This window comes from Amblyomma maculatum, chromosome 4 (assembly GCF_055883805.1).
Source record: "Amblyomma maculatum isolate TAMU_Amacu chromosome 4, ASM5588380v1, whole genome shotgun sequence".
Lineage (NCBI taxonomy): Eukaryota > Metazoa > Arthropoda > Arachnida > Ixodida > Ixodidae > Amblyomma > Amblyomma maculatum.
In genome coordinates, this window is record NC_139347.1 from 99,798,977 (window position 1) to 99,819,598 (window position 20,622).

The following is a 20,622-nucleotide window of genomic DNA, read 5'->3' on the forward strand; positions in this document are numbered from 1 at the left end:
GGAACACACGCTCTGACACTGAATAAACAAGCGTGTGAGCCAAGTTGGCGCTCCGGATGCAAATCTGCGATGCTCTGTATTCCTTATTCTGGCAGGCCCTGAAGGCGACGGCATGCAATATTCAACATCAGCTGCCTTGACATTCCTCAAGCCTTGAACGGCGTACCCGCGGTTGTGAAGTCGTCCTCGGTGTTTTTGCTTTGTCGATACTGGACCATCGCAATCAAAGCCGAGACGCGCGCAAGGGTGCTCCCGTTCCATTTTTAAGGCTTACGACGTCTGCTGGTGATCAGTCATCCCTCCACTGGTTAGTCGAGAGTGTTGTGGATTTCACAGAAGCACACGTAGACTACGCCGCAAGGAATGAGTCAGTCCGCCGCTCGTTTCGTTCGCTGCCGCACGCGCTGCCCGTTTGCGTCAACAAACGGACCTCGAACTTTCCTCGGGCTCGTTACTGTTTAACCCGAGCACTCCGTCTATGTCTCCGCTAAATTTATCGTATACGACCCAGTTAGGCCTAACGCGTGACGCGGTGTGTGCAGCTCTCTGCAAAGTATAGGCAAAACAACGAAGCCGATTCCTGGTTTCGGTCGCCGTATACACGCTTTCCGCAGACGAGGTGTCGCTTGTCGAATTAGAGAACTGAATTGTGAAAGTGAAGAAAACAGCGTACCTGATTGTAAGTAGCATCAAGTACGAATGCCCACGGGCGAGCTATTTTGTGATAACCAGAACTATAAGCAATGCAGAAAAGATTGAAACGCTGCCGGGCCAAGTATCGCAATTTCTGGGAACGTTGATGTACAATGCTCAGAGTGAAACTAATAGTAGACGAATAAGCAACTCTTTTAACGTCCCCTGAGTGAGAACACTGCAGCGAACATAGTTGACACGCACTTATAAGTTACAATCAGGCTTATATATCTTCAAACTTGCGAGAAAACAGCTTGACACGCATGCAAATATACAAAGGGATATAAAATGAAGGCGGCGAAAGAAGTAGGCGAAAGACAGGTGAAGTGCATTAACCGGCGTGCAAAGATGTAAATATCAAAAACTTTATTCTTGGTGACTTCAGCACTAGGTAACTCAAAGTGATTCGATCTTTTTATGGCGGCTGATAATTTGAAGTTGGGAGGAGTTATGACAGCAACAAAAAAATATTTCGAAATAATCACGAGATTCTCCTGAGAGTGGCGATAAAAGGACAGGCGAAATTTTAAAATTAAAGATTTAAAGGACAGGTGCTTGCGTATCGTATCCGTATCATGGAACGAGCTCTCTAATGGAAGGTGCTACAGCCCCGCCTTTTAAGTCGGGGCCTCACGTATACGTGCGCCTGTGACGGCCCAGAGTGGAAAGCTTTGCTCTTCAATGAGTCAAATGAGAGGTGATAGTGCGTATATGAAAAAATATTTTAATATTTTGTAAAACATATCTGTTTTTATATGGCGCAGCAAACATGAAAGGCCAGACGCTCTCATCGCGTTTCACACAACGACGTGAATGCATTTGTGCGCGTGTCCGAGTGCGTGTTGAGAGCTGAAATCTGCAACGCGCTCGAGAAGGGCCTCGAATATCACCGCAATGTCATCGGAAGCGAGCACTTGACAGAAGTTTTATGAACCCGAACTAAACGGTACGCTACAGGAAGCTGTCATCTGGGCTTCTGAAAGGTGAGACGAGAGATGTTGTCCAACACGTGATTAATAAACAGCTATACAGTTGAAAAAGGCGCCATTAATCAGCCAAAAAGAGCACCCTCGTCGCCCTCTGAAGCGAACAAAACTTCGAATGAATTCAACTCAAGAACAAACTGGCAGCTAGGTGTCTTTCAAAGAAGGACCTTCAACCTTTTCAGTGCGTCAAATCCGATGAAGCCAGGGAGAATCTCCTCTCATCTACTCCAACCTGCAGTGTCACGCTATCATGTCTGAAAGGATTTTCTATTGACGTCATACGGATCGGTCGGCACTATTGGCTGGAGGGCCTCCTCCTTTGACGGGCATCTGACGCTTCATTCTTGATTTGTATTGGCGGGTTTCAGAGACTGACAGAGGCTGCACAGCATGTTTACACGGAGGAGGAGGAGGAGGAGGAGGAGGAGGAGGAGGAGGAGGAGGAGGAGGAGGAGGAGGAGGAGGAGGAGGAGGAGGAGGAGGAGGAGGAGGAGGAGGAGGAGGAGGAGGAGGAGGAGGAGGAGAGACGCATGCAAAGCCGGCGCTTTTCGCCGAAGTGGGACTTTTCATTTTTCTATTTTTGTGGTTCCTCGGCTTACAGAAAAGCTGATTGGAAACGTATTTTTTTTTTTTTTATGGGTGCTCTCTGGAGCGAGAATTTTGATTAGCTGTGGTCACTTAGCGCCGCTTCAGGTACTGAAAAATGAACCGCGGGCAATATTTTTGAAACGCGCGTGCTGGCAGGCCCCGAGGCATTAAAAAAAAAAACATCAGAAAGACATGATCACGGAATCGCTACTTGAAGGCGAGAGGCAAATGAAAGACGTTTTGAGGTATTCGCGAGGCGGCACCTCTCGTGTTGTTATTGTTAAGATGTAAGAGTGGAGAAAAATGCGAGAGCCCCGGTATTTCGGTTCTCGATGTTCAAGAAGAATTGTGCAAGGACTGGAAGTTTGTTTCAGGAAACGATAATCCGGTATATTTATATATACTGACACGAGGGCTCAACATCGACAGATTAATGGCTTCTACAATGTTGTGGCTGGGGCCATGTGTTGGTCGACACAAAGAAAACAAGAATCAACGCAAGTACACGAGCTAACTAGTGAAGAGGAATCGTTTGAAGAAAAGGAAACTCTAATGATGATATGCAAAGTATAATTGACTGTGAAAGCTACAACTTGTACACGAAGATCTTGCACATCATCACATGGGTTTTCAGAATGATACGCAACTCAAGGACACAGCTGTCGGCAGGGCCACTAACAGCTTTTGTAATAAGCAACGCGGAATCTTACTCGCTAAAAAAGAACTCAGGAAAGTTTCAATGGAAGTATGCCAGAATGGACAAGATGTGCTCATGGACGAGGAAGGTATAACACGTCAAAAGGGGCGTGCTGTACAGCGATGCTGTACAAGCATCCTATAGTGCTTTCCAAAGATGAGCACTTCACAAAATTACTTCTCTGGAACGTTCATACACTGAACATTGCATGGAGATGTCCCTCACTAGTCTGCGTAGTTAGTTGTACTAGACAATTCAAGGACGGCTGGTAGTGAAAAGAGCTATCAACAAATGTGCTCTTTGCAAATGACATAGCTCCAGGCCGACTAGTGAGAGCATTACTTCATTATCTGCCCCGCCGCGAAGGTGCAGTCGTTAGAATGCTCGACTTCTGTGCCCGAGGATGTGGGATCGAATCCCTGTCGTGGCGGCCGCTTTTCGATGGAAACAAAAAGCGAGGCGCCCGTGTACTGCGCGATGTCGGTGCACGTTAAGAAACCCTAGCTGGTCGAAATTTCCAGAGCCCTCCACTGCGGTGTCTGGCTCTCATAGCCTGGGCAATTTTGGGACGTTAAACCCCATAAACCAAACCAAACCTCAATTGCTTGCTAATCGGTTTTTGCAAGCCTTACCTTTTTTTTTTTTTTTTTTTTTTTTTTCAAGTTGTGGAATAGACTTTACGGGTGTGCTCAACGCGAAAGACAGCCGTGAATAAATCAAACAATTTACAATTTCATTTTCGCAGTTACAACAGTACTACACCTAGAGGTGCTAGGCAGCGTATCGACAAAGACTTCTCTGCAGTCCTTCCGAAGATCTGTCGCAAGACGAGGCATGCCAGAAGTCATTTATTCTGGCAGTGACAGAACCTTTAGAAAAGCGGAGCCGGATATTAACAAAGTACACATTCAACGTCACAACCTGCAGTCAGGTTGAATATTATTCGAGTGCACATCCGATTCAGTGGAAAAAGATTACAGAATGCGCTCCGTTGTGGTGGAGGAGATCATGGACGTCTCATTAGAAGCCTCAACGCATAGCAAGAGTGGGGGAGCTGCAAACAATCAATGATCGAACTGGAGGAAGCACTGAACTACCGGTCCATGACGTGTATACGTTTACAGTTAACCCACAGAATTAGTTCCGTTAACTTCGGTGAATACAGTATAGGAGGAAGACAACTGCTTCAAGATGACATCAAGTATATGCGACTACAAAGCATTCAATACGCGGGGAAAAACCAATGCCAAGTCACTAATAGGTTGTGGTGGGCTAGGTGACATCAAAAATATTCTCAAGAAAGAGGCACTGCAACAACAAAGATGGGTTCAACTGCAAAGAGTCCACCAGAAGAAGGCTTTGTACTGTTGGCCGACAAAGGTTCCCACACCTATACTGAAAGATGCGCCAAGTCGAGAGCACCTATTCAGGCACACACGGCACAATTAGGGCGGGCTCGCCTCGAACACCATGCAAACAAGCAACTAGTGCGTCGTTCTAGAAAGCACATCTTCCACTTGAAGACTGTTTCAAGTAAATACCTAAAATGGTGCCAGTGGCAACTTCTGCCAAATATTTCGAAAAGAGGATGAAGACGAAGGAGAATATGAAGATCGAGTTAGAGCAGGATACGAGCCAAGCTAACGGCCTCACTGAGTTTAAGTTATTCTTATCTTTCAATTCCTGATCTACAGTATTTCGTTTCCTACCGCAATGGAAGCTTGCAAAAGTTATACTCATACTTAAAAGAGGCAGGACAGTATACAGCAACATATCTTCCGATTTCATTCAGAGTACGTGCTGTGAATTGCTCGAGCACATAGTATAGTAACACATTTTCATATTACCAAAAATAGATTTTATCTAGAATTCAGTGTGAAAAAAAAAATGACAACTTCTCAGCTGGTTGAATCATTTACATTGGCTTTAACCAATAAAATATTAACTTAAGCATTAATGCACGCAGGTGTTGCTGTTTTATTTTATTTATTTATTTTTATTTAAACATCCTACAGGCCTTTTTCAGGCCCATGAAGGAGAGTTTACAATGTGTCTATGTGGTCAACAGAAGAAACACAAAAATGCTGCTGCTTTTCGTTGGAGGCGAAAAGCAAGGTGCCCGTGTGCTGTGCGATGTCAGTGCATGTTAAAGAACCCCAGGTGGTTGAAATTCCTGTCGAAATAGCCTGAGTTGCTTTGGAACGTTAAACCCCACAAACCAAACCAACAAAAAATATAGAGATGTTCTCTCATCCAGATACAAACAAAAAATAGGAGGCAAATCAACGTAAATCAATTTCCTGAATATAATTAAGTAATAATTTCACGGACGTACAATCCACCACGTACTCATATTCTAATAGGAAATGGCATTGGACTTGTGGATATTTACACAGCTAACTGGTTGACGGATTATTTTACTATGATTATTTATATATGAGTGTTTGAAAGGAGGGTGTAAGTATGGTGAATTTATTTTGTTGGTGACCATGGAAGTAGATAGAACAAAAACTTCAATCTTATATCTATGCTGTCTACGCTGTGACAGGGTTTGTAAGTTTCCTTGAGCTATTAAACTGGTAACACTAGTTTGGCATAAATACTTTGAGTACATAAACCTTACTCATCTGTTTTATTTTCCAGTTTTTTATTCTTGTTATTTTCTTTTGTACCTGTATAAGGTTGTATAATGGTTCTCTCGTATCATTTATATGCTTCGCTTTCTGCAAGATGCCAGACATAGGGTTGACACTATCAATAAATAATCATAAATGTAAAAAAGATTGCTAAGTTGCTATAGACGGCATTTTATAAGACCCGGCGTTTCAGTCTAGCCCTGATACGATCGGGTTCGGGAGCCAAGACTTCATACGACTAGCTTCTACACACATGCAAGCTTTTCAAACCGACGTTTCACGCAAACAACGCCTGACAGTTTTCCCTTGATGGCACTCATAATGTTTTCGCATCAAAGGGGAAAATGGAGAATCCCACTAGGCATACCTGAAAACAAGCAGAACTGGCAGCATTGGAAGAAAAATCGTACGGAAAACTCGAACAGAGTTATTCGCAATGTTTGACAACTCGAAACAAAGTAACAAAAGTTGTTTCATTCATAAAATGAAAACTCCATATGACTCTATTAAAGTTCACTCTATTCTTACCTGCAGGCAGGTAATTTCAACACAAAAAGTAGGTTACATTTGATTCCTCCAGCTACAAAGGGTTATCCATTCAAGTACTACGGACGTTACGCAGTGACTACAAAATGATGATGAGAGTATCAGTCTGACTCACTAGTAATTAATGCACACCCAGTTAACGCACCATACTATCGATTCTTCGTAGGCGCAAAACACAGTAACAGAACAGAACCAGAAACAGCCTTTAAGTCAGAAACTTGTACACAAAACTACGCGCCTCCTTTGCTGCCTGTACACATACGTAGTGATGCCAGCAATATCCCAATCTTAGAAGACGCAGTAGGTCTTGAAGAATTTCCGCGATTCGAGAGCGCCGGGAGCAGCTATTGATTAGTGCCAGGCCACCTATGGGGAAGAGAGCGCAACTGAACAACCGAACTACCGTTACAATCAGCTGAGTCCAACGCCTCATCCTAGCGTCTGCGCCAGTCATCAAAGGGCGGCGCTGGCTGTCGCTGCTGCGAAAGGTGAGTCAGTATCGCGGGGCTTTCTCCATCTCAGGGCAAGGAGGAGAACGACGTCGACGACCCTCACGCCTCCTTGTCTCACTGGGTGGAGGAACTGGGTTCCCCACCACGCTGTTCGAACCGCGCCGCCGTAAGCAAGGCGAACGCCGCTGGCGGCGAGCTTCGTCGCGCGGCAAGAGGTGCAGTAGAAAAAGAGAAAAGGAAGGAGGTGAACCCGCGAGAGAGAAGCAGGGTGTGAGAGAGAGAGGACGCGGAGGAGAAGCCCACCGGTGGGCGCCCGCACAGCGAGATCGGCCGGCCGAGCCGGTGGAGTGTGTGTCGCTTGTGTCCTGTTGTGGCGGGCGGCGCGAACTCAAGCGGACGAGCCGCAGCGATGCGCGGCTGAGGAAATCGTCGAGCGCACACCGTACTCCCCGTCCCTTCTCCTCCTGATCATCGGTCCATCTGGTCTCCTCCCACAGTCCTTCCTCGAGAGCAGGAGCTGCTCCGGTGTCTCGGCGACGGGATGGCCGAGCAAGTGTGCTCCGAGCGTCAGATCCCGCTCATCCAAAAGGATACCCTGTTAAAGGTAGGCCGGAGGAGAGGTCGGGCGCCGAAGAGGCGCTGTCCACTCCCACATCAACCGCCTCCTTAGGTTGCTCTCTGTTTACCTCCGCTTATGTACATACACACGCCCCGCGATGGACTCCGGCGTCTGCAACTTTCCTTTCCATTTTTCTTTCACGCCGACGAGTCCCTCGACGCGCTCCTGCAAAACCACGACAGCCAAACGAGAGGGGCGTGTGACGGTCTCCAGCTTCGGTATGTGATGCTCGCTCTCCGTGTCATCTGGTCGGCGCACCGCATCGCGGAGCGCGGAGATTGGGGAGCATCGCCCCTTTTGCTCGTACTTCTATTCTCCCGGTTGGTTTCTACCGTCTTCTACGTAGTTCGCGGTGGTTTCCCTTTGGCTTTTCAATTTCTTTTTTCACTGCTGTTCTGTGACAGGCGAGTGGTTATTACACGATTACCTTGCGCGCGATGGCATAACCCATTTTCGCGTCTTCGTGATTAGCCGGGATCGACCTGAACATACCGCCACTGAAAGCTAGCAGGCCGAAATGACCATTATAGCAACACTGAAGTCCTGGGATGACGGTGTGTTGATGTAGGTAAAAGAAATTCTACTCTCCTATAACAGGTCAGCAGTCGCGTTTGAGCATGTGTGTTCTGAATGAAGAATGACGTCCATGCTTCATTACCTGATAATTGGACACAGTACTCCAGTTAATTATCTTATCACTTGCCTTCCGCTCTACACCTCCCTTCTGGAGTAACGGTGTTTGGCTTTCTTGCAACTACTGTTTCAGCGTTTTAAAATAATTTCCTCGGAAACTTGCCGATATGAACAAAATTACGGTAGAAAACACTTGAACGGGGCACCTCACCTTTGGTATTTTAAATTGCAGATTCCTCTTCACAACTTATCGAGGGTAAGAAGCAGTACTTGCTGCGGCTAATGAATCTATTAATTCATTTTGCCACTCAAAGTAACACCGACGCTAGCGGAGGGCTTCCGGTAAATTTGGTACCTGAACATTATTTACCACTCCCCGAAAACTCAAATCATTGGTAATACTTGCGTATCGCTTCAGGCGAAATATGTTCGCCGTGGTCCGAGATCGGGCCCACGAAGTCATGTTGCAGTGCGCTCGCAGTTCCCATTTGGAAGTCATGATTTTTTCTTTGTGTTTTTATTATTCTATTCGCACCTTCAGATAACGTGGCTGCAATTTCTGCACTGGCCTAACTGCTCCTTGGCAGTGCCGAGATAATTAGCCCGTGTCGACACTTCCTGCTAGTGTTATTTATCTTCGAAGTTACCCGACCTACATACTGGTCTCGAGCACTAAACTATACATTGACGACAAGAACAAGATATCTCCGGATTGCGCTCACAACGGTGTACAACTCTAATGGACTCTCCTCTCCTAGCCTCCAGAGACCAGATGTATGCTCACTGCCCACGCCATCACGTTCGCGCTGCGGTGGGTAGCAAGAAAACTCTAACCTAAACCACCTTTAGGATCGTCTCGACGTCAGATGGCGCAGGTTCGGGAGATTATTACTCCATCAACTTCGCACTCAGGAACCTTCGTCGGCCTGGCTTCTAATGCGGTGCCTCCGGTTTATTATTATTTTTTTAATAAAATGAAATTATCGCTGGCGACCGGTGGGGAAGCCGCAAAGGAATAAACGCTTCTGTCCTAATGGCAGCCGCGCCATCACGGCGGCTCTTTCTTTCTCAAGCGCGGAAGTCAAAGCGATGCAGGCCTTCATTTATAATCTCGCGCTTCATACTGAGCCCGCTCTCCATGCCTCCTCCTCTTTCCCTTCAGAGCGTGCCATTACTATGCAGCGGCAAGCATGTCGAGGTATAGTATGGACAAGGCTGCCGCTGCCGGACTGTCGCAATTACCGGACATTAACGGCTGCGTGGACCAGATTCGCGATTCCTCCCCCTTCCTTTCTTTTTCTTTTTTTCTTTTGCTTCATTTGTCTTTGCGCGGCAAGGTTCATCTGGCGTTCTTTTTTTTTTTAACTTTTATTTTCGGTTTTCGAGTGTGTAAACACCGGTCGACTACGCTTCATTGATAGATTCGCGCCCGCACTCGTTCCACTGGCTTCGTGTTTATTTGCTCGTACATGCCGCATCGGCCCCGCTTCAGGGTGTCTTGCAGGTGCGCCCAGGTGACGTGTAAGAGGGCGCGTGGAAAAGTTTCCTATCCACCAAAGCGAATCGAGAAGCGACGCCAGAGTAAACTAAGGAATTCTTGAGGCGAAGTCCCGCTAACTATAAGCTCCTCCGCCAGTAGGAACGGCTTAATAAACACCATGCATGTACAGAGAAAGCTCCTAGCCTTTGCCATACATGTGGCGATTTGAAGAACGTGAATGCTACTTACCCAGGAGACACAAAACATAGACGCAATATTGGAAGTGTGTTGGAAATACACTGGACCTATGTAGGACCGGGCATCGTCAACGTAGTACCAATATTGGCGCATGATCAATGCTGCCTGGGTAACAGGTGATGGAGTCGGTGTCGCGTTGTGTTTAGCGCCTTGAACTGCGCATGGGGTTTGGCAGGCGCCGTATTCCATGCCTGGGGTTCCTTAATGTGCACAGCGTACAAGCGATTTCGCCTCCATCAAAATGCGGTCACTGCAGCCGAGATTGGATCCTGCGACCTTGAGCGTATACCAGCCGAACGTCCGTGACGGCTGAGGAGCACGCATTTACAGGTGATTGATTTCAACGAAGAAATATCACAACTATTAGTATAGCTCACGTTGCCACCCGTATAGGCGCTTTGTTATGGCTGCGTGCCTGTTGACGTCACTGTATATACAAAACGCTATCGCCACGTGACGTGGAACTATGAAAATATCAAACAGGACTCGAGAAAAACAACGAAAACAAATATTTAAGAGAGATATGCGCACCGCGCTGGCTGCAATGTTTTGTGTTCTCGACTACTGAGCCCAAGGACGCGGGATCGAATACCTGCGGTGACTGCCGCTTTTCAATGGAGACGAAAATCAAGGCGCCCGTCTGCTGTGCGATGTGAGTTTACGTTAAAGAACTCCATGCGGTCCAAATTTCCGGAGCGCTCTACTACGGCGTCTCTCATAGCCTGAGTCGTTCTGTTAAGTTAAACCCCATGAACCAAACCAGCCTATTTAAGAGAGGTGCTGGAATGAGCCGCAGTTAAGCTAAGTATAATGGTGTGTTAGTTGTTTGGTCATATATATGTATCATATATACGTTACCTGATGCGGTACTCTTAGGACCTTGTGAACACAAGGAAGCCAGGAACTACCTGAATGGCCTGGGGTGACAGCACACGAAATACGCAAAACCTGTGTTCGGTTCACCACTTAACAAGACAGATTTTTCGGGTGTACAATGGAGCCGAGAACCTAAACACGATGATGATGATGGTGGTGGTACTGAGTGTTTTCCTCACCCTAAGGGGGTCGGAAATGTTGACTGGATATATAAGAGCTTCACTGAACAACCAAGGAATAAACCATTAGTTGTGGAAACTCTCGAATAAGCCTGTACATTTGTCCGCGGTGGGGCGTTTCGACACAAGAACCAAACATGGCTGTGCAATCCGGAGCGCACAGTTCACTCGTGAACCCTCAAAAGTATCGCGAACAAAGAACAAACAAAGGCTAAAAAAAAAAAGAAAGAACAAAGGCTAAGCGCAGAGTGGGAGTTGAGGTTGTCTGCCCGCCCTGCAGGCCACTTTGCTTTTTTTGTCTGTGCTGTTTATTCTTCCGGCTTGCTTGTCTCTGTGTGTGCTTCTCTGCCTCGCCTCCGGCCTGTCCCGTTAGCTTCAGGTGAATCACGCGTAACGGCCTTGTCTCTGAGGAAATGCGAAGGGAGTAAAGGTAAAGAAAGAGAGAAATAGAAAAAAAAATAAGCAGCGAGTCTGCGTGCGTTGGCGCCGCGCAACGAGTTTTCACACAGGCGACCTTTACTCGTGCGTGGAGCGGCCCACACCAGGCGCGCACGCGCACACACACACATTTGGTCGCGTAACAGGACCTGGGAGAGCTCCCGTCTATACAGCACCACGGTCACTTGCCAGGCTATGACTTCAACAGCTTGAGGAATCAGCTGTTGGAGATATATAGACGATATAGCTACAGGCGCTGGGTGAAGGGAAACGTTTGGTGCTATTTTTGCAGGAACGCGTCTTTCACAGATTTCACATTTAACGTCTCCAGCTTATCCTTCCTGTTCCTCTCGATCTATGGTATTGTACCATCTTCCAAGTTCGAGCTCAGGCCATGATACGTTTACCCGTTACATAAGGGGTGCAGTCTATCAACAGTGGTCGCAGCACGATGCGTTCAGCGGTGGGTGGAGTGGCCCACTGATAGCGAGGGCCTGGAATAGCGGGCGCAGAATGAGATTTGTTTGCGACGTGTTTGTTTCGCTATATATATCAGAGAAAGATTATTGCACGGTCTTGTTCGCTCACTTCGCTACATCTGTTAGGAACTGTATAATGGGCGATGGATTAAAGCAGGTGGGAAGATGATAGTGAAAGAGGTACTTTCGATTGATAGGGCAATTGTGTAGGCGAGGCTTCGGCTCAGATATCTATTTCGATCAGACCGACGTTCACTGGACGGGTGCTGTTGCTGCAGGCGTGAATTTCAATGATAGGGCAATGCAAATAGGTCGCGAAATAACAGTAAAAAAAAAAAATGCTCTAATAACAACGAACACAAAGAGAACTTGAGAGGAATATTCATAGGATGCAACGCGCATGGTAGCCTTATAGGTTCATATGTGCCATAAAACGCGTAGCATGGAGTGCAGCATTATAGGATGGTCATTACGGGTCGGGATACTTGTCTGCAGTCGGATTTTCACCAAGGTGAGAATTCCTATGGCATTGTCTCCTTTCTCGCAACCACAGTGCGAAGAAGAAAAAGAAACAATGAGAGCTCTCAGACGACGGGCTGTCACTATGTCTCACATATCGGACACCGGCACCATGATAACGACAGCCAGTTTCACGTCCCGGCCGTTCCGAAGCAATAACCGACCTTCTGCTGGCGACTGTGGATCGCATAGCCGTGTTTAATTTTGCGCGTGACCAAGTACGTTACTGATTCCTCCGCTTGGTCCCGACTTTATTTATTTAGCCTAATTATCGAAGACATCCAAAAGTCACACGGTGCCATGGTTCGCCTGCTCTTCATTACAGTTATAGGTGGTGTCTTTTCGAACCAGTTTATGCCAATGTACCGACATGAGCAAACGTAAGAGGCCCCCTGCCAGCGCTTATTCACTACATGCCAAAGTGCATTAAAAATCTACGGTCGCGGCACCAGGAGCACTTCCTCAGGTGGCGACCACATACATTCTGGCTTCGGGTGCCTCCATGCCCCCACGGGCCCTACCTCTCTTCTGGCATCGACGCACCCTATATAATTTGGCATGGTTGGTCACGCGCTGGCTGAAGTCTCTTTTGCTCACTATCTCTCCCGACCTCTGACTGAAGGTGAGCAGTTCGTTGTCGCCTTTATTTTGACTCGGACTCCTGTTACGAAATACATTGAGCGTTCAAGCTGTGGAACCTTCAAGGGCGTGATAGTTCAAGGAGAACGATACAAAAAGCTATGACCGTGCCTGCTCAGCTTCTTGCCGTCTCTTAATTCCTCCATCATCTCGTTTCTTTTCTAAGTTTTTAAGTAAAGAAAGGGCGGAATCCCGATCTTGCTGAAGAAACTGAGTGCACTGGCACGCAAATAGAGAAGAGACTCCGAAAAGTCGCCGACCGTTCCCGATTCTACTCCACGTTCTCTTGTGTGTCGCTCACGCGCCGCGCTTCGTCATTCTCGCTACGCGACACGCGTACACACATAATCGTCGCCTGAATTTTCAGCTTGCCAATCTCATACGAGCTTTCACACGGTCTTTCCTTCCCATACACGCGCAGTATATATATCATCTTCCGACAGAGCGTTTTCCTATTTGTCGTCGGGACTAGCGCCGCCCACTGGTCGCCTGTAGAAAAATAGCGTGCAACAAACGTAAAGCTACTCAACGGCTTCTATTTTCGAGACGTGCCGGATTCGTGGGCGTCCGTTACGCAATATGGCTTCTCGTCCTTTCCGAGGCCGCTATGTTTAGCGGGATTCACGTTACGCTGGAGCGTAGGTCGCCACCGCCGTAGCGTACTTCTGTTGGAGCAATTTTCTTCACCACCTTCCTAGCTCTGGCTCGGCGCTAAGAATTCCGCCCTTCTGATTTGCATACCGAGGGTGGCGGTCGCTTATGTAAAGCGACAGTTTAACCCTGTGCTGCCGAGGTCTGTTCATCTTGCCGGCTTGGCGGTGAAACGTCTGCTCGGAAACGTACCCCTTTATGTTCTTAGCGCCTTTAAAAAATATACCCAGCAAAACTGTAAGTGCAATGCCAAGTCCTTGTCTCAATTCTTGTAGGCAAATTGTATGCACGTTCTCAAATCCTTTTGTGCCAGCGAGAAATGGTAACTGCGTATGGTGGATGTAACAATCAGTGTCTACGTGGGATAGCGTAACATTTTATCACGCGTAAGTGGAACCGTAGTAAAATAGGGGCATGAATCATATTTGCCACTCGCTCCGACAGTCGCTGCTTATATAACTCGTAAAATAACAAATGGAAGTGACAATTGGTTGTCGCAAAAGTGGCAGACTGAGAACGGCAGCGTTCGCTTCACGCTACTTAAGGCACGCGAACGGCGTAGTAGCTGTAGGACAAGGTAGCGTATACTTAGCCATCTCCGTTTCTTTTTCGATAAAGAAAAAAAAAAGAACGAGAGACTTGGGAACATTCTTCTAAATAGTATCTCTTCAGAGCTTTTTTGCTGCATGATGACAGGCACTGTAAATCCACTTTTGTTTCTTCTTATTTTTATGTGTTCACGCCTTTCTTATTTTAATTTATTTTTTGCGATTATATAAACAAGGCATCAGTAAAAAGGACAACACACTAACACTTATAGCAGCGCTTCAAGACAACATAAACACATATGACACCCGTAACCTGGAGCATTGGCACGTTACAGCGTGCCGGACGAACTATAAGGCAGATGCTTCGCTTCAGGCTTTCTACCATATTAAATCAATACTTTGCTAATAGTGGTCAAGATTTCTCTCTTCCTCCCATTAAATTAATCCGCGAAATGTTTTTATAAATACATATTTTTAAGTTAGGTGTTTTGTCTTGCGGCGTTTCTGTTTTATTTTCATGTATTTTTCCTGATTTACCTAGTGCTTTTTTGTAGTCTAATTATTTCTCCATTGACTGTTTATTCACTGTGTGGGCGTGACTTTCTCTGCTGTGAAATGCCGTCATACGCAGGGGCAGCCGCCCCGTCAAGCTGCTCTTCGAAGCAGCTTTTTAGCGGCTGCTCCTTTCCTTGTAGTAAAGGAAAAATAAATTATTATTATTATTATTATTATTATTATTATTATTATTATTATTATTATTATTATTATTATTATTATTATTATTATTATTATTATTATTATTATTATTATTATTATTATTATTATTATTATTATTATCTCCAGCACTTAGCATCAGTGCCAGAGGAAAAAATAGGGCAGCTTAAATCTTAATATTTCCGTCTTATAAAGGACATCGTCACTCATAGTTAATCCAATATTATCTTCAGGCTACCAACATGTTCTTAATTTGTAAAAAAAGGACAGATATCGAGCTTTCATCGGTGAATGAAACGGGGTCTTTCCAACGCACAATTCCTTCCATGTTACATTTCTGCATCCGGGGTAACACCGCTGAAAACGGTTGCCCAGCCCTTACTTCAGCTGCTTACCCGAACGCGTACTCACATGTCTACGCGCGTACGTGTCCGAGCCAGGGAGACTTCGGGGGAAAGCGCGTGTTTACATGTTGAGCAAAGGACAGATACGCTGGCAAAACAGGGCCGCTGCAGCGAACCATTTATTGCTGCCTTGATACGCTTCGCGATAACAAGAGCTGGCTTCTTTCACAGTGTAAACGTCACGTTGCGACCATGGCTCGTCAAGTTCAGGGTACTCGCAAATGCTCTTCACCGCGAGAGGGACGATAACAGACTTGGACGAAGGAGGTCTGCAATGGAGCGCTGATCATACGACCAAGTGGCGATTTTGGAACCGGGCTTTCTTGTATATGTACAAGTTTCGCCGCGGCATGAGATGAGCGTGCCACTGTTTCACCAAATACTCTGTCGAAAATGGGAGATGTCAGTGTGTATAGAATTAACGAGAAAATACAGTGAAGCTGGGGCAGTTCTGTCTTTATTCAGTACCAACAGCGCCCACAGGCATTACACAGAAAAAGAAGAGGGAAGGGGGTTGAAGAAGAGAATAGCAGACTAGAGAAGGGTACACCGCGGGGAAATACTCAGTACACGCAAATTATATATAATTACATAGCAGCCAACGGTAGAATAATCGCAATGCTAATCATACCGGTAACTACTACAAACCTCCACCTTATACCCGCAAGTGCGCATTCGATTCTTTGCGCAATGTGGTAACTAATGGCCGACATTTCCTGTCGAAACCATTTGCGATAAAAACTTGCTTGCACAATCTCTCCCCAGGGAAGAACTCAGGACGCAGTAACGTCATTTCATTCTTTACGAAAACGAATACTTTAGAAATGCTTTTTTTTTTTCTTTGGCAAACGAAACAGAAACGTCACGGAACAAATAAATGCAAGCTGCTCCGTTTTCCTTTTTCCAACTAGCAACGCGAGAAACGTATATAGGGAGCGCGCCTTGCTCAGCCTGTTGCTTCGGACGTGCCCTGCACGCGCGTTCCCCTCGTAATAACGCGCCAGTCGCGAGCGAAACGTCCCAGCACTGCAGAGCATCGATCGAGCTTGCTTTCTGCTTTCTGCCCTCCTCGTACTCCTCCCTCTCTCTCTCTGCCAACAATGTGTTCAGCGTTTCTTTTCTGTCGTCCGGCCACAACGCTCCTCTGGAGCTTCGGCTTCTCAGTCATCGATTCCTATAGAAGCCGACAATCAATGGCGCCTTGATCGAGGCACGCGACGCATACGAGAGGCTGAGAGCGCCCCCGTGCCACCCTCGCCACACCGAAAGGCTCCTCGGCACGTGCGCAAAATGACGCCGGATAGGAGATGGAAATGCAGCACCTATATAGCTCCTCCCAGGCGTTTTTATTACTCGCTGACACGGAGATAGAAATCAGGCACCGGCACCTGCATCTAGTGTGCCGTACCTTTCGTTACCGATATAGATGACCGGCCATTATAGTAACGCCAGCGTCACTGATGAACTTGGGAGAGCACGGATGTGCGTGTAAGGGATTCGGTGCTGTTAGGGGCCAGCATCCTGGGAAGTAGTTGGGGAGGTAAGTTTTGGTTCTATTTGTGTAATGCTTTTCCTGAGCTTTCTTCGAAGGGACAAAAAAGACCAATGCGGTTTCCCAACGGCACATTTCCGGCTTTAAAGGAAAAGAGGGATTAAGTAAGGGAGGAAGAGCTCCACGACTCTTTTCTACCCGCTGTTGCGAAAACAGTTGCAACCTAAAACGGCGCTCCGGTCCATTGAGGCGTAGTGTTCCTGTATCTGCGGCGCATTAGAAAGCTAGAGAGCTGAACTATCTCCTCGTTGTTGTGCTGTTTTACCGCTTTCCTCTTCTTTCGCCTTTATGGCACTGCGTGCTTTCTGGGTCTACGTAAGTTTGTCCATTACCTTGGCAAAATAAGCCCCAAGAGAAGTTTCGCATGGTACCTTTAATATGAGCGCTCCGTTGCGTCATACGCCCGGAGGAGCAGAGGAAGGGGGATGAAAGACTGGGGACTTTAGCCAGCAAAAGAAGCTGGTTTGCTATCCTGCACTGAGGAAAAATGGATGACGGGATGTAAAAGAATATAGAAGGAAAGGGGATAAAAGGACACTAGAAGTCACTATACCCTGTAAAGTCATAGCCCCGGTTTGCAGAAAGAACTTCGTTACTGATTATGCGCCGATCGAACGGAAGAGCTGTCTTGGCACAATGTGGAACTTCCCCTTGGAGACTACATTACGGGATACTTAAAGTAAGGCAAATGTTGTAGACCTACTACTATTACTTACTCCTCCCCACCCATCCACTAGCAAAATCTAGCATTCAAACTTATCAGTGTAGTAAAGTCTCAAGTGGTCACTTGCAAATGTCGCCAGCTGGCACTTTTCTTTTCATGTGTATACTGACGCATACGCCGCAATGCATACGCCACCCCGGAACCGGCCTACGGCTGACGGGGGACGCTGATGGGCGGTGACCGCACGGAATCCTTATCACAGCCTTATTGCAGTTTGGGCTTGAAGATGACGACACTGTCGGGCGCGTTTGATGGGGACGCGTTCCGGATATCTTGACCTGTTTCATTCAGTGTTGACTGGCGCGAGCAGGAACGGACGAATCAGGCAACAATAATTTGCATGCATGATGAACATCGAGTGAAGGAATGGCTTCATCACCTCCGAGTCTTGGAAGACCGCGTGCGCCTAGGTTTATGATTAACTAATCTGCATTAATCTGTTCAGACCGGGCCTTAGCTCCCCCTAACTATATTGCAGGATTGTTAGAACCTAGGAATGACGGAACTACCAAACATTTGATTGCATCTGCTACGGATTTATGCTACTAATTTTACTACAGTCCGTTATTGTAAAAACGTGAAGGTCATCTGTGCGAGAGTGAAAAGCGATAGAGCTTTTCCTTTTTTCCCCCTCGTTTTCTCTTTTAATGCACACCATTGCAGTACTGCAGTACTCATATGCACGCTAATACGTCACGCACACCACAACTTATTCGCTATGGGCTCTCCTATAACGCGCTTGGACCAACTGGCCTTTGCGGCCATTGTTTATCGTGTTCGTTTGGTATGCAGAGAAGATGGTTTGGATGCCATCGCTGGAAATTGCACCACTCTGTATTATTGATTTACTTACATTTTCTGCAACAACCTCGTAGCAGGAATCGTTAGCCAAGTTTGACTTCATTTACAAAATCTGAATCGTTATTACCAACGAACGGTGGACGCCTACAGATTTCCTGAACCGCGAGCTCCTTGACGCTCTCGCGCAAGTATCCTTAGGACACGGAACTTGTATAATTAATGAAACGGCTGGAGTTTTTTTTTTTTTTTTAATAAGCGACCGCCATAGCAACGTTGGTCAATTAACAAAGATATGTTCTGAGCTGTCGGGAAGCGACGAAAGAGTTTTCCTCTTTCTTTCTTTTCTGTTTATTTATTTATTTTTTTTTTGCGGGGACATTTCGTAAGGTTTCTTTGTAAAGTATAATGAAACTTTTTTTTTTTTTTTACTTTAATTCCTTTATTCCATTTTACAACTTCATTCTTACGCAGAACACCAGTCAAGAAGCAACAAGAGAAGAGTGTTGCAGCAGTAATTCATGAGTTAGCAACAACGCAAGAGAACATAAACTGAACGCGTCGCAGAGCGGCGGAGAGTGATAGGTACTTCTTTATCTGAACGCTAAATAGCTCCCTTTAATGAGGTCGGGATCGATATCATTGGGTGCAAACGTGGTTGTTAGCAGCACTACCGGTGCTTTTACTGAGAGTCACCGTTTCCTTGCTATTTTTCACCGGGTGAACAACTTCAACACTGCGCTTGTTTGTCGTGTCTTGTGTATTATTTTATTTATTTATTTTTTAAGCTCACAAAGCTCAGATCTAATGCGCTTCAGCTGTGACAGGACCGACGCTCGCAGGGAGGATTACTTCCTTCTCGTTTCTGCCAGCTATACATCGCAAACATGGTGATCTCCAATTATTGCAGCTAGATTCCTGTTCCCAACCTCGATGCAGCTAGCTACGTACATTTAACGATTCTTGTTTGTCTTAGTCTTTTTTTTTTCAGCCAGCTAGGTGTTTTTACACGGTTATAACGGCAGATAAATAGCAACCTGCTAAAGAAAATGGAATCTAACATGGTGGATGGATAACTCAAAATAAAAACACGGAGAGGGCGATACTAGCGGCAGTATCGTTCCGAGATCGACGCAACGAACGTGTACCGTTTGATTGCGGTTTGATCTTACTTCCAGTCTCCAAGCTAGCAGCACTAAACGGATGCGGTTACGAGTTTGAGCTCTGCCTCACCGACCGAGAACGATAATAAGTAGTAAATGTCAGGGAGAGATTTGGCGCGGTCGGAGTCGTAAAGTCGGCTCAAAGGGGGTTGGCGGTGGCAGATGCGGCAGAGCCCGCAGTTGCTGGGTCTTTACCGAAGCACTGCTGGATATTTATGTCGAATCGAAGAAGCTCCAAAGCGGTTCCCTGTTCGGTGGCGACTGGCGCCATATCGCTGACGCCGACGAGACCGGAAGTATTTCAAGGGTTAGGTTCGATGCCCGACACCAGGCGCCACCGTTCCCGTTCCCGCTGTGACGTCATTCGTGACCCGAGGAAGAGCTTCGGTTTATTCCCGGTAAATAGGAAGGGTATCCGTACTTGCAGTTGCATACTCCAGATACACATCCCGTGTCCGCATTCTTAGAAGCCGGCATGAATCTATAGCGAAAGCACGCCGTGAACGAAATGGATTGAAGCTCGATCTTGTACCGGCAGACACAAGTGATGCGTGGATGCAAGAATGTATCCAGAGGTGACATGTTTTATTCATAAGAGAACATTTGAGACAGGGACACGGGGTCACCTGAATTTCAATCTTCGCCACCGTGCGTCGCTACCTACCGCTCCTGCAATCATAACATGGCACTCCCGTCGACATAGATTTGCATCTGCTTGAAAAAATGTCTCTGCTCGCCGCATGACAAATGAATACGCGGAATAAAAAAAAAAGCGTCGAACAGATAAATAAATACTTAATATATGCATCTAAGAAGGGAATCACTGGAGAAAAAAATGACGAAATCATTGAGGAAGAAAACGGGACGAGCTGTATACAAACGTAGCGCGCGATGCAGTCAGAGCAGCTGCATCACTGACGTTTTTCTCAGCACATATATGCTCTCTACGTTTTCCTTCTGTAGTACTAAGGTTTTCTTTTTTTTTTCTTTTTTTACTTAGGAAGCTGCTAGCGCACCGTGTTTTCGCGGTGTCTTCTGCCGTCGCAAAGCAACCCTCAAAGATGTGGGGCGCACAAGCAGTAAAAGCCATTTCGCCAGCCGAATCGATCTCAGATGTGATCGTAGCCAGAAGGCTCGCTGGAAGCGTCGTGTAGCGACACTTTCTTTTTCTTTTTTTTTTTTTCTTTTTCTTTACCTTCATTGCAACACTCAGGCAATACTGGCGCGCTTTCCAGACCAGGATGGCGTTTCATATCAACGTGCACGTACAGAGCTTTGTCCGAAAATAAAAGAAAAAAAATGAAAGCAAGGGGAAGTTTGTTGTATCTTGTCTTGTTTCTGCGTTGTTCT

The 20,622-nt window shown here is 46.4% G+C and overlaps 1 protein-coding gene across 1 annotated transcript in view; it reads left to right on the forward strand.

Annotated features, from left to right (window-relative positions):
• The first annotated feature begins 6,928 nt into the window (after positions 1–6,928).
• LOC146191791 (dual specificity tyrosine-phosphorylation-regulated kinase 4-like) overlaps positions 6,929–20,622 on the forward strand; it is a 177,919-nt gene continuing 164,225 nt past the window's right edge. The window contains exon 1 of the mRNA XM_084602292.1: positions 6,929–7,202. Within this exon, the coding sequence (XP_084458418.1) occupies positions 7,140–7,202 (63 nt within the window). The 5' untranslated portion in view covers positions 6,929–7,139. The remainder of the gene's footprint in view (positions 7,203–20,622) is intronic.